Source organism: Mus caroli, unplaced genomic scaffold (genome assembly GCF_978045245.1).
Source record: "Mus caroli unplaced genomic scaffold, Mus_caroli_1 scaffold_3, whole genome shotgun sequence".
Lineage (NCBI taxonomy): Eukaryota > Metazoa > Chordata > Mammalia > Rodentia > Muridae > Mus > Mus caroli.
This window is the reverse complement of record NW_028227258.1, coordinates 88,618,900-88,633,996: the sequence shown is the minus strand read 5'-3', so window position 1 is coordinate 88,633,996 and position 15,097 is coordinate 88,618,900. Positions and strand designations below refer to the sequence as shown.

At 37.2% G+C, this 15,097-nt stretch overlaps 1 protein-coding gene and 1 long non-coding RNA gene across 2 annotated transcripts in view; one reads left to right on the top strand and one right to left on the bottom strand.

Moving 5' to 3' along the window:
• Window positions 1–8,838, bottom strand: part of Bche (butyrylcholinesterase) — an 84,070-nt gene extending 75,232 nt beyond the window's left edge. Inside the window, exons 1-2 of the mRNA XM_021158415.2 lie at window positions 8,577–8,838; window positions 1,758–3,285 (exon numbers count right to left, since the gene is read on the bottom strand). Of these exons, the coding sequence (XP_021014074.1) occupies window positions 1,758–3,277 (1,520 nt within the window). The 5' untranslated portion in view covers window positions 3,278–3,285; window positions 8,577–8,838. The remainder of the gene's footprint in view (window positions 1–1,757; window positions 3,286–8,576) is intronic.
• The window catches only part of LOC115030600 (uncharacterized), a 102,708-nt gene that overhangs the window by 64,518 nt on the left and 23,093 nt on the right, over window positions 1–15,097 (top strand). The window lies entirely within an intron of this gene.

Below are 15,097 nucleotides of genomic sequence, written 5' to 3'. Positions count from 1 at the left end.
TAATACACATTTTAGAATTTATTCCAGGGCCATGGTGGTACATCCTTAAAAAGCCAGCAGTTTTAAGAATTAGGCACGAGTTTGAGTTGGACTAGTTTGGGCTATATACAGAAAGCCCATCTTAAAGATGAAAAAAAGCAAAGGAAAGGTGGATTCCTAGAGGTTATACATGTTTCTTGGTTTATGATGGAGTAATCTTCTGACAAGTATATTGCAAGCAGGAAATACTGAAAATAGATTTAAAAGAAACAGTGTAGCTTAGCAAGGTAGTATGCCAAGAGCCTTGGCAGTTTGCTTTGCTATGACATGTGGGCTGGAGCTGTGTTCTCACTGCCAGTGCTGTTCAACATCCTGAGAGACTATCAGTCCTCACATTGCTAAGCCAGAAATATATAGAGATCCAAAGTATGATATCTACTGAACAGTATCAACTCTGAATTATCCTATAGTAGAAAGAGCCTCAGTGGATCCCTCTGATATTCAACTCAAGAGCAACACCACAAAAATAATATAAAAGTTAGCCACGAAACTCTTCCAAAAGGAAAATAAAACAATCTAGTAAACAAGAGGGACCTAAAAAAATCAAATAGAGCAGCTTACCTACCAGGTCTGATAAAATCTCTTGAAAAAACATGGCTCTGCTAGTGCCTGATAAACACAGAAGGTGACACCCACAGTCACCCACATTGGACTGGGCACAGGGTCCCCAATGAAGGAACTAGAAAAAGGATCCAAGGAGTTGAGGGGGTTTCCAGCTCCATAGGAAGAACAACAATATGAACTAACCAGTACTCCCAGAGCTCCCAGGGACTAAACCACCAACCAAAGAGTACAGATAGTGGGACTTATGGCTCCAGCTACATATTCAGCAGAGGATGGCCTAGTCAGTAATAAATGGGAGAAGAGGCCCTTGGTCCTGTGATGGCTCTATAACCCAGTATAGGCGAATGCCAGGGCCAGGAAACAGGAGTGAGTAGGTTGGTTACCAGGGGGAGAGGACAGGAGATATGGGTAAGGGACTTTTGGAGGGAGACCAGGAAAGAGGATAGCATTTGAAATGTAAATAAAGAAAATATCTAATAAAAATTATTGCAAAAAAAGAAAAGAAAGAAAGGAAGGAAGGAAGGAAGGAAGGAAGAAAAAAAGAAAGAAAGAAAGAGAGAGAGAGAGAGAGAGAGAGAGAGAGAGAGAGAGAGAGAGAGAGAGAGAGAAGAGGAAAACCACCCTCAGGTGACAGCAGATGTTTAAAAAAAAGGCAAATAGTGAGTGGTGTGAGTTTTAAGAAAAGGTGGTATGGGGGTGGAATACCTTTTTTACTCTTTCATATTCCTAAGTAGGGACATGTTTACTCCTGTATCAGATGCCACTGCCTCCTTGGCTTTAGACAATGAGAAGATATATTTGTTCTCTTTCTTAAACCTGGTCACCATTTAAAACTGCAGGTTAAAAAGCTTTTTCATGTATAACATTCTAATACAAGCATTTGTTTCCAAACCTTAGTTAACATCATTAAAGTATTTTGCCACAGTTTGCAATTGAAATCAGAAAGTAGTTTACAGAAAAATTATCTGGTAATTTTTCTAAAGCACTGAGAAACAAAGAGCTAAAATTCACCTCATTGTGAGACAAAAAGGCAGCTCAAATACAAAGAGAAAATACTCGAAATGCATCTATTGCTTTTAATGAAGTCTGCAGTAGAGGTCAAGGAAAGCTAAGCAAAGCAAAGTCAGGGAACAATCATAGAAATCAGCACTTACCCATATTTTGCAAAATTTGCCCAAGTTTTCATTATGGATCGACTAAAGATTTCCTCAGCTCTCGTATAATTAAGTCTTCTTCCCAGAGGTAAGCCAAACACAAATTCAATTTCATAGCCATGCATCACTCCCATCCATTCCGGCCAAGGTAGTTTGGAAGATCGATGTTTGAAAAAGTAGAAAAAAGCATTGTTTTCAAGCTCTGCAAATTTCTTGGTAAACTCCAGTGCAGGGCATATGATGTTGTAATCTCCAATAACATCATCCAAAGCTTCACGGTAGACTTCTGGCGACTGCTCACCTAACCAGTCCACATAGTAGAAAAGAACTGCTTCCTTGCCCAATCTGCTCACTCCAGGGAAATACATATTTAAACCTTCTAGAAATTCCTTCCTTGTGATAAGGCTATCATTGTCTTTGCTGAATCCCGGAGCACCATACACTAGGAAAGCTGTCCCTTCATCTTTGTTAACGCCCACTAAGATCTGAGCTTTTTTCACTTTTCCTAGTTGGAGTAGTGTGTGGGGCATATCAGTGAGAAAATCGCCATCCACTGTTGGACCAAAATTTATGGATAAGATGGAATCAGAGGGGAGAACGAACCTTTCATTCAGAAGAATTTCCTGAGGATCTTTACTTCGAAGGCATTTAATCATCTCCATCTCCTTCTCCTTTGAGCAACCAGTAAATTTAGCTAAGGTCAAGGTTCTGTTTCTGGCTTCCTCAGGATGCTTTACTGCCCAGGGGGCATTAGAGGAACCACTTTCAAGAATGGCTCTGGTAAACAAAGGATAACTTTGGGGACAGAGCAAATGTAAGCTCACTGAAGCTGCCCCTGCACTTTCTCCAAAAATCGTTATACTTTTAGGATTCCCTCCAAAAGCAGCGATATTTCTTTGGACCCACTGAAGTGCCAGCTGTTGATCAAATAATCCCATGTTTCCTGGAGCATCGGGATTTCCGGGAAAAGCTAGGAATCCTAGAGCACCTACCCTATAGTTCATCGAAACTACAATAACTCTTTCAACACGAGCTAGAAACTTCCCATCGTACACAGGTAGAGAAGAGGTCCCAGTTTGAAAGCCACCACCATAGATCCATACCATGACAGTGGCATTTTTAGGCTTCGGTACTGGAATCCAAACATTCAGATACAAGCAGTCTTCACTGAGGTTTGTGTTTGGATTCCACATTTCTGAGCCCTGGAAGCCTGGGAAAGCTTGATCTATGTTCTGATAACAAGAATTTGCATATTGAGTGGCATTATGGATGTCAGGCCATTTGTTTAAGGGTTGCGGCTTTTTGAATCTTAGGCCACCCAGAGGAGGTTGTGCATAGGGGATACCGAGAAAGGCAGTCACCATGCCACCAAGAACTGGTATGCTCAGCCCTCGGACCCTTCCGGTCTTGGTTGTAATTATGAAGTCTTCTTCAGTGTGTGACTTCCCAAAAGGCATGCAGAGCAGAAGAATCCATAGGAGGAAGTGGGTCTGGATTACCTTGGTATGCTGAGTCTGCATGTTGATTTCTAAGCAAAGAAAAAGCAGAACGGCTTTAAACAGCGTTGTACATGCTGTTAATTATCGTGTTCAATGATGATAATCACTAAAATATAGTAGTTACTATTCACCCTAAATTTAAGAAAAATAATAAATATGTAACCAAGTCTAGGTTGTGTGTAAAAACTAAAAATGTAAACAAAGATACTTCCACTTGGAAGAGAAACACATAGGAAGAAAAACCTAAGTGATGCTGTCTTTGAAATACCATGTTCAAGATATGTAAGAAGTTTCAGCACAGTAAAAGGATATTTTTGTCCCAAGTACATATGATATCATGCACTATACATAGCCACATCAAGTATGGCATTAGCTAGGTGTAGACATGTTTGAAGTGATTCCAACGTGACTGCAGGAGAAAATACAAGTACATGTGTTTTCTGAAGTATCATGGCTGGATGACAGATCACAGAACTCTAAAGTCATTTAAGAACTTTGAAGAATCTGGAGGTATTGATCATTTGTCATCCTCCTCTGTTCCATAGTTCTTTTCTCCTTTAAAAAAGTATACATATATATATATATATATATATATATATATGTGTGTGTGTGTGTGTGTGTGTGTGTGTGTGTTCATTTTTTTCTATATATTCTTAGTTTACTCTTAAAAGGGAATCAAAGCAACATACTTATAGAAGGCTAAATTTTAAAAAACTAAATAATGGGCTATTATTTATAAATACTAATACTATCAAGCCTGATTTCACTATGAAAGGATATTATTAAAACATGGGTGATTGAGATGTGCTCCTGAAGAGTTTCAGGGAAGTTCTCTGAACTTTATTAGATAAAGATTATTTTTATTTGCTTGAGTCACAATCTCCTTAGTGGGAGATGATGAAAATATTGACTTAGGGGAACTTTTTACATTACTAACTACAATTAATATGTAAACAGATTAAAGCATGTGTAAGTAGTCAAATATGTTAGCAGAGTCATGGGTACTCATGTATTTGCAGTGTATAAAATCATTGAAATCAGAGGACGAATGCTGAGAAAGTACTGGGATAAGAGGAAGGGGTGAAAGTAATGTTTGTAACCTACAAAATGGCCTACATTTGATATTGTGCTGTAGACAATATTTAAGGCCATGTAGAGACTCTCTTGAGTGATCACGGGTTTATCAAAATTCTTAACAAAGACATGAGATTTTTGGAAATAATTTTTAAACTCTATGTGCATGATAAGGAATATAAAAAGGTAATGCAAATATCATTTAAAAGAATCAACACTTTGTATGAAGTTGCAAGGAATATTATTGCAATATTCCTTAATAAGCACAGGCTTGCATCCATATAATGTCACTGGCAAATGAACAGTGCTTTCATTACTTGTTCTAGTGTTCTAATTTTAAATCCAACCTGCCTGTTCAGGAAAATAATCCTACCAGCAGTGACCATTTGCTTTGGCTTTCTGCATGTATAATCCTGCTTGTTTTGGTGAGCTATGTTCACTGATCATGAGGAATATTGTTTTAATTTTTGTAATTGTGGGTTGGGACACACACCACTGCATAAGACACGAAATTTTATTCCCTTTTTACCCTTTACTCACCAAGACATCTTCACACCCTTTATACCAAGATGCTAATCTTAAATTAGAATCATTTACCCCTGCTCTCAGGATATCTAGTGATGAATACTTAACAAATATGTAAATAAACCATAATGTACCTTTACTTTTGAACCCCATAGTTATTGACAGCTCTGCGTAATTTTATCGATATCTATGTCTATCCAAAATAGACTTGTTTTATGCATATAAGTCTACTTATAAGTTGATTGCTCTGGTAATACATTTAGGTTTTAAAATTAAATTAAAGGATTTTTTTAAATGTTCTCTGTTTTGATAAAATTGAGTATGTGCTAAAATCTATGAAATTTATCATTAGATCATGCTATTATGTTTTAATAATTTAAGTATTACACTCACAATGAATATAATTTGGATGCATTTATTTTTAAGTATTATACTCACAGTGAGTGTAATTTGTAAGTAATGATAACAAAACTAAATGAAATAATAATATCAAGGTTCTGTGTTCTGATCCCCAGCACCAGAGTAAAAGAAGCCAGGTATGGTGATGTCTCTCTGTGACACTGGTCCAACACATGAGACAGAGACAGGAGGAAATCCTAGGGCCTTAGTGGCTAGGCTGTCAAGCAGAATCTGTGAGCAGTGGGTCTCTGGGCGAACCTTCTGGTGTAACTGGTAACTGCTAAAAAGTAAAATATTAAATGCCTCAAGCTTATCATTAAAAAATGAGGAAAAGCCGGGCGTGGTGGCGCACGCCTTTAGTCCCAGCACTCGGGAGGCAGAGGCAGGTGGATTTCTGAGTTCGAGGCCAGCCTGGTCTACAAAGTGAGTGCCAGGACAGCCAGGGCTACACAGAGAAACCCTGTCTCGAAAAAAAAACCAAAAAAAAAAAAAAAAAAATGAGGAAAATTTTCATATGAAATGCAGCTATTTTAAAGTAGATAAGCTCACACCTTGTAGTAGTCGTTAGTATTTCTAAGGGATTGGAAGTTTTTATCCATAAGTCAACAGAAAATAAATTCTAGAATTAAAAAACAAAACATTAACCACAAAAAGGGAATTAGGATAACAAATTCAAGTTTAACAAATGTTGTTTGATATCAAATTTTACAGCTAATATATTATAAATTCTAATCTTTAAAAAATTTAACTTTTAAAATAAAAAGGCACATTATCCCCTCTTTTACTTTTAACTCAAATTTGCAATCTAAATTCTCCAGACAATTTTATGAGGAAATATACAATGTAATATAAATCCTTTAAGATATGGGTGTGTTAAAATGCTGATATAAAAAAAGCTATCATCATTTATTTGTAAAAAAATTTTTGTCAAATATTTAAAATAATAAACCATCCTAGAAATAATTTAAAAAATAAAGGAAAATGTCAAAAACAAAAAAGACTCTCATTTCAGTTTTTAGGTAAAAATATTCCTGTTTTTAAACTATGACTAATATCTGTGGATCTTATTTGGAAACGGAGGTTTGTAAAACATGTTGGTAAAGTGCTATCTAGTTAGTACTGGGCTGGTCTAGAAGCAACATTGGAATGCCATTTGACTAAAACAGCAGTCTCTTTACCCAATCAATTACTGTTCTGTTTTAGGCTAAGTAAACAAATTTGAAGCAATATGTTAATGAAAGGACCATATTCTGGTGTTCCACAGGGGATTGAATGTTTGCTAAGACATCCAAGCAAATCAGGGTAATAGATGAGTTGTTAGGACCTGTAGTCTATTCTTGACTAAAATCACCATGGATACTCACAAGATCATATTAGTAACCTGAATATTAAATTACTAGATTTGTTGGGTTTCTTTTGGAAGGTAAATTCTGTCTGTTATTGTTGTATTTCTATGACTATAGTTGCCTCACAGAAAGGAAGAAATTCTAAAGATACACATGGTTGTCTCAGTCTGACAATCATACTATCAAAACAATGGATCTCAAAGAGATGGGGATTTCCCCAGAAAGCGCATGACACAAAATGAAAACATGAACCAGAAGGGAACTTATGTCCTTGAAGGAGATTCTATACAGCTCTAACAACATGTAAGAACACCTTACAGGATGAGACTGAAGTCTAGAAGATGAAGGGTCAAGGTTTGGTGGGAACATACTTTGAACAGGCTGCTTGGATGGGCACATTCTTGAACTTTAACCTTTCTTCAGGACTCTGAAGATAGACAATGGGAGGTAAAGCTTTGTATCTTTTCCCAGTTTATCCATTCAGTACAACCCACTTTCTGCTTTCCACTATTAGTTTAGCTCTTTAAATAAATTTAATAAGGACTTGTGTGACCAAATCTGGCTTAGAGCAAAGGTGGTGACCTCCAGATTTGATAAGACAGTCAGTCAGTTTCAGTAAGAATAATCAGATGTTGGAAAACCATCAAAGCAAATCAAAGATGAAATTTAAAGTGCATTAGTACTTGTGACCAAGAAATCAAATCAAAGACTAAATTTATAGAGGAGAATAAATTCATATACCCTCTAAAATTTTTCTTGGTTTATTTTTTAATAAAAATATGATATGGAAACAGCTTCAGATTTCTTCTTATAATTCAACATATAGAATATTGTACATCAACAAAAATAACACTCAAAAGGAACAAAGCATGTCTTTGTAAATGTGGCTAGGCGTTTATTTGCCATCTGAAGGTAATGGGATTTTGTTGACGAAAATCCCAGACTTACAATTCAATTCATTCAGTTATCTTTAAAAGCCTCCTGTCTTCAAACAACATGACTCTTGTGAAAGTGAATTATAGTCATGTTTATTATAAATATTCTATATTTTATATTAATGAAGCATTGTACCTGCTCATTGGAACACATTCATTCAGATGCAGAATACCTGCTTAGGGGAAAAAATATATATATAGTACATAGAAACCTAATGAAATGATTTTGTGTGTCTTTCAATTTTTTTTCTGGTCCTATAAATCTTATAGTCAATGACTGAACTGAGGCAGATGTTATAAAATAATGATAGATTTCCAGGATTCTAGGGTGAGACAAAACTTCCGATTTTTATACTATTCCTATAAAAATAACGGTAGCATAAGATATTTTAATCCGGTTTAAACACTCAAAGTTGACCAATAATGGATAAGGAAGTATTTGTAGATTAAATTAGAGAATATATTTCTTTGGACATAGAAGGAGTTTTCGATTTCTGCATGCCAGTGGATGTTGTGAAAGTTTCAGGGGACAAAGTGCTGCTTGGTAAAAGTGCCCTGTTAAGTAATAAGAGAAAATTAATCTACTTGATTGCAAAATAGAAGATATTGAAAACTATCATGTGTGCTCAAACAAGTACTTCTGTTAAGAGATTGACTAACCTCTGCATTAAAGGGTAACCTAGCCTAAAATAAGTCTCCATAGAAAGGGAATACATACATTCATACATACATACATGCATGCATACATACATACATGCATACATATGTAATAGACTCCACAGGTGCTATCCCTAGTCGGTCAATGTATAACAAATTCACTCCGTCCTCAAGAGAAAAAGGGATTAAATTTGTGTTTCCGGAATAAGAGAAAGCTCTGAGGTAGTGCCTTCTCGCCTGACTCTTCTGTCCTGTTCCCTTGTCAGGGACTAGTCCCAAGGGAGCACCACAAACACGTGAGAAAAAAAAATTTCCTTCCCTTCTTGCCTCGATCTATCTTCCCTGGAACTTCAGCACAAGATCTGTAAAGTCAGAGCAACTCACCGGAATCACTGCAGAAAAGGATGAGGAAGTTTGCAAAGTGGCAATCTTGCAGTGCTTTGGGGACGCGCGGGATGCAGCTGCCGCCCTGCCTGTGAATTGCAGGGCTCTGACATTTCAGTCAACTCTTCCAGACAAAGCTCGCGAGAGCTGGCAGCAGCAACTTGATCTGGCTCTGGCCAGGCTTCCCAGGCTGACATCTGCTCGCATAAAAGCAATGGTGACTTCTTCAGAGAGGGTTGTGGGTCTTCCTCCACCATCGCAGGCAGGCTTCAGGAGAGAAGAAGGGGCGGGGCGGGGAGGGTCAGTAATAGAAAATGAGCGAGTTAGTTTGCACTATCCCGGACTTTAACATTTGGTGTTTTTTTTGGTTAGTTTGTTTTGTTTTGTTTTCGTTCTCTATCGTGAACTTTTTTTTCTTTCTTTCTTTTAAAAGTTTTACGGTCCTAAACATTGTGTACAGTATTCTAACGAAATGCTATTGGAACCAAGTGTACCTGCAATTTTGTGAAAATCGTACAACCATAAAACATCGTAAAAAACATTGTTAGGAAACAAAATAATCACTATATAAACTATGAAAATCAAAAGAGTGCTTACAATAGCTAAATAACTGACACCACCACTCCTGCCCTTTACACCCTGCATTTCAACCCGTATTTAAGTCCTAGAGATTTTACAGGTCTTGACAACTTCTCAAAAGTCCCTGCTGGTCGTATATAAGAGGAAAACCCATGATTTATTATACACATTATACAAGCCCAAAGTTCTTCAGCAATCAGTTAAAAGAACATTTCCAGCCAGGCAGTGACAGTGTTTGTGAACATATACTTTCATTTTCAAACGTATTTTACCTTACATATATATTTTTGCAAAACAATAAAAAAAGAACAAGAGAAAATAAAAAGTGAAAAAAAAATTAAAAAAACAAAAAATAAAAACAAAAAACCCCAAAAACCTTCTAGGAACACTTTAAGGGCTGACTTTCAAATACACTTGTAAGCTTTTGTAAATGTCAGCTTTCACTACTTAAACCTGTCAGCTGAAGGCTCACTACAGATTTAACAGATTATATAGATTTATAGAAAGATACACTTCGTTTTTTAATAGAAAGTAACATTTCAAACATATAAATATATGAACTGGTGCTTTGATTCTGGCTAGTGCTCATGACTAATAATTTATATGTAATCTGTTAACCCAAGAAACATGAATTTAGCATGAGTAATTAAATTTCCAGGTGCTAGAATTTGATCTTCAAAATCTTGCTATGTTACTAGCCCTACTAAATTTGGGGGTTAAAATTTCAGATTATACGTTTTTTATATCATTTTATATCAAATGCTTCCCAGATAAAAGACATTTTTGTTAGCTGATTATCGTTTCTCTGTACAATCAAAACACCACTTCTTTGTTTTCCATAGAAGTTTAAAGTTGTATCTAAGCACAAGCCCTGATCTTAGTAGATGAATTTATCTGAGCTTTTGTGCATGCTGCTCATGTTTGTTCCATATTGTATAACATATGTGTCAACTCTAAAATAGTCATGAAAAATATAAAATCATATACTAGAAGACTGCAATACATGTTTAAAATAAGTAGCAATCCATATTAGGGAATTATGAAACTGACATTTTTTTTCTTTTGTTGAGCATTTTTACTTCAGTGAAGCACTTAGGTTCGAGTTGCGTTCGTTCATTTAGTTCATTTGTGTCTGAGTTTCTCAGCTCTCCCATTTTGCTGTGCACTACATTAGTTCCTACTTAAAGCATGTCTTCCTGTGTTACTGATCTTTCCCTTGTGGCTGAAAATGCAACAGGTACTTTGCTTCTGTGCTGTGATCTTTTCCCCATTTCTCCAGTGTGATGATATTGGTCATGTGCCCGGAAGCTTGTTGAGTCAGGCAGCCAAGCTGCATGCCACCGGCTCATCGCCTTGTGTTTTGTCAGCACTCTGGCAAGGGTTTTGTACTGGCTGAACGTGGTTCTCATGGGGTAGCCAAGAACCCTTGACTCCTCCCTCCTTCCCACGTTTGCGGTGGCCTGGTCTGCTGCCCTCAAAGAACTTCTTTAGGTAGCCATTCACAACACCTCTCAGGTACTGTTTTAGGTGATGTCTTGTACAAAATTGTTCTGATCTTTACCTTTTATTTTTCTGCATTGTAAATTACCTTACAAGGAATTATATCTCTTCATACCATTTTTCAAATAATTCTTCCTTCTTCTTTTTTTCTCTCTCTTCCCCCCCCCCTTTTTTTTCTTATTCTTCCTTCATCTTTTAACCCAGTAGCCTCATTTCTGACTTCAGGTTATATGTGATATTCTACCCTCTCCCCTTTCATTGCTTTTTAACAAGAACAATTTATTTCCCTTTCAAAGTATCTGTAACAAAGAAAAACACCTTGAATTTTTGCACTTTGCATATCATAGTTCAGGAAAATACTACTTCCTTACTTTATAACTATATAAGGACAGTCAAATAGCTTGTTGTAGCTTTCCTGGTTCTTCTTTACTTAATAATGTAAACTATCAATTGAAATATTTCAAGGACTATCATGGCATGGGTATTCATAAGTATTTTTAATCTCTATAATGATGATGACAGTATGAAGAAAGAAGTAGTATTACTGGGCCAGAATGTAGGTTAGCCATTGTAGCAGTTTGAGTGAAAATGGCCCTCATTGACAATAGGGACTAGCACTAGTGATAGGTGTGGCCTTGTTGGAGTAGGTTGGAGTTGTTATAGGAATTGCACACCTGGGGGGAAGGCATTGAGTTCTCAGAAGCTCACATCAAGCCTACTGCAATTCCTTCTCTTCCTACTGGTGGATCAAAATGTATAACAATCAACTCCTTCTCTAGCATCATGTCTGCCTCTATGTTACCATACTTCCCTACCATGAGGAAAATAGACTAAACTTCTGAAATTGTAAACCAGCCTCAATTAATGGTTTTCTTTTCTGTGATCATGAAACAAACAAACAAACAAACAAACAAAAAGACAGTGATAGAACTCTCACGGGACTTAAACAAGACTCTGCTCTGGGTTAGAGCTTCAATATGAAAAGACAAAAAGGGAAATGACTATTATTCTATTATTTTCAAACCCTTTAAACATTCTCTGAATATCACAATATTAATTTAAAACTCATAATAAAGAAGAGATAAGGATAGTAACAATCATCTTAAGAACTCTTAATAAGATATATATGCAATAGTGTCTGCGTTTGGTGGATGATTATGGGATCGATGCCTGGGTGGGGCAGTCTCTGAATGGTCGTTCCTTCTGTCTGAGCTCCAAACTTTGTCTATGTGAGGCTATGCCGGTGCCTGGGAAATACAGAAGTGGATGCTCACAGTCATCTATTGGATGGAACACATGGCCCCCAATGGAGGAGCTAGAGAAAGTACCCAAGGAACTGAAGGGATCTGCAACCCTATACAAGAAACAATATGAACTAAGCAGTAACCCCAGAGCTCATGTCTCTAGCTGCATATGTAGCAGAATGATGGCCTCATCATTGGGAAGAGAGGACCTTGGTCTTACCAAGATTAGATGCCCCAGTACAGGGGAATTTCAGGGCCAGGAAGCGGGAGTGGGTGGGTAGGGGAGCAGAGTGGGGGGAGTGTATAGGGGACTTTCAGGATAGCCTATGAAATATAAATGAAGAAAATATCTAATAAAAAATTGTTAAATTAAAAATAAAATAAAATGGAAAAAAAACTGTTATTAAGCTCTTGCTCTTTTGCTCCCCACTCCCCTTCCTCCTCTCTTTTCATGTGCCATGGCCTGCCTCTGCTCCTCTTCTTTCTCTCTCTCTCTTTCCCTCTGTCTCTATTCCCTCAACTCTCCTCCCCAAGTTCTGAATAAACTCTATTCTCTAAAAACTTTAATAACTTTATTGTCTAGTTGACTAGTTAATAGAAGAATTCCACAAAGTGATTATGAGACTTGACTCAAATAAACAATCAATGTTGTTTCTCCTGTGCAAGGTGTCAGTAACTAGAACAGGAATTTCTGTGTGTGGATATTTTGGCACATCCTTTGTTTTGGTATTCTCTATTGGTTAATTTTATTATTTGACACTTAGATATATCATATATTCTGTGTAATCTCCCTGCCAAACCCTCTATGATCTCTACCTCCCATTCCTGTCAAAAATCCCCTAACAAACACACACAGTCAGAGAGACAGAGAGACAGACAGACAGACACACACACACACACAAACAAACAACACTCGACATCTTTAGATGCTCCTCTTCTAAATTCATGACATTTTGCTTTGGTTTTTGATTGGTTTCTGCCAGGGTATTTCATTCAATATCAGTTTTTCTACTTCACATTTATCTTAGGGTTTTACTGCTGTGAACAGACACCATGACTAAGGCAACTCTTATAAGGTTTAATTGGGTCTGGCTTACAGGTTCAAAGGTTCAGTCCATGATCACCAAGGTGGGAATGTGGCACTATCCAGGCAGGCATGGTGCAGGAGCAGCTGAGAATTCTGCATCTTCATCAGAAGTCTGTTAGCAGAATGCTAACTTCCAGGCAGCTAAGATGTTACAGCTCTTTTAGAGGATGTTCAACAAAGTAGCTCTCTCAAATGACATTCAGTGAAGCACCTTGTATGTGCACACTTTTATTGGGGTAAATATCACTTGAAATTGTGGAAAATGGATATGGTTTCTTCCTAGGATGGTTTCCTTAACTGAGGTTTAACTTTCTGGGATACCTTGTTTGCATGGAAATTGAACCTGTAATTTTGCCAAGAATTTATGTCACATTCCTCAGATAGGGTATGAGTGTTGGGACTCCCCAGATAAAGCCTGACTGAAAAAGGGGTCCTCAATTTTGTACCAGCCATTAAATTGGAAATGCTTTGAGAAAACACAGACAGCTATTATGAACTATCTGTAAGTGGTCCCTTCAGTGAGGGATAACAGATCTTTTAAGTTTATGGAAAAGGAACTGTGTGTGTGTGTGTATGTGTGTGTGAGAGAGAGAGACAGAGAGGGGGGGAAAGAGTGAGGGGGGGTGGTTGTGCTCTTTTAATGTATAAATAAAGATCATTTAAAGGAAGTTCTGGAAAGAAATTTGAAGACATCAGCAACTAATAAAAATTCTAGCATAATAAAAAGATAAACAGTATCCACACAAAGCTCTAATGGGCAAATTTTATCAAGAAGTGCTTTATACAAGCAGAAAGGCAAGGGGATCAAAATCTAACAAATAACCCCAAAACTTGATTGCTTTTGGCCTGAGAAAGTAGGGGAAATATTTTGGTTTTAAGTAGACATTGTGAAAGACGAATCTCTCTCACACACACACACACACACACACACACACACACACACACACACATACACCGTAGAGTAACACAGCCTAGCATTTTGGTTCTTTTATTGTCTTAAATTTACTGGTACAAAATGTTTTAAAAGTCTTGGGGTTTCTGTGCCAAAGTGTACATTAGCCATGTATAAAGTCATGCAGAGTTTTGCTTTGGTTTTAGTGTGTCAGGACAGAGATTTCCAAGTTAGCCTACTAAGATTGTGAAATTCAGCTGTGTGTATGCTTTGTCTATGATTCACATTCAACTCGTTTGTAACCATTGTCAAGTTGACTATTCTGTGATCGAATGCCACATTGGCTATCTTAAGCTCATTCAAATCACAGTCTGTCTTCGAGTTTCTATTGCTGCAATGAAAAACCATGACTAAAAAGCAAGTTGGAAAGGAAACAATGTATTTGGTTTACACTTTCATATACTAGTCATCATTGAAGTCAGTCAGCACAGAAACTCAGTCAAGGAACGATTCTTGTCTTTTTTAGAGCTGGGGACTGAACCCAGGGCCTTGCCCTTGGTAGGCAAGCGCTCTACCACTGAGCTAAATCCCCAACCCCTCAAGGAAGGATTCTTGAGGCAGGAGTTGAAGCAGAGGCCATGAAGAGGTGCTGCTTCCTAGCTTCCTTTTCTGTGGCTTGTTTCGCCTCCCTTCTTTTAGAACAGAGGAACACCAGTCCAGTGATGGCACTACACCCCACATCAATCGCTAATTAAGGAAATGCTTTACGGGGGAGGGGTATGGGGGACTTTTGGGATAGCATTGGAAATGTAAATGAGGAAAATACCTAATTAAAAAAAAAAGAGAAAGAAAATGCTTTACAGTCAGATCTTGGGGAGGAATATTCTCAATTGAGGCTCCTTTCTTGCTGATGATTCTAGTTTGTGTCAAGTTGACATAAAACTAGTCAATACACCATCAAATATTTTCATTTCATTGTTTGCATATTAACAGTTTCAATAAATATACTATACCTTTTCTAATGTAGTTCTATTACAAATGTAGAAAATTCTCCTAGAAATAGTACTATAAATACCAGAATTTGTGTAGCAGGAGAATCAAGAGTTCAAAGGCAGCCTTGGGTACATAGTGAGTTTGAGGAAAGTATAGAGTACATGAAACTCTGTTAACCAACAAACAAAAAGTAGCAAATTCATACAATTTTATCTATTTTGTGAAA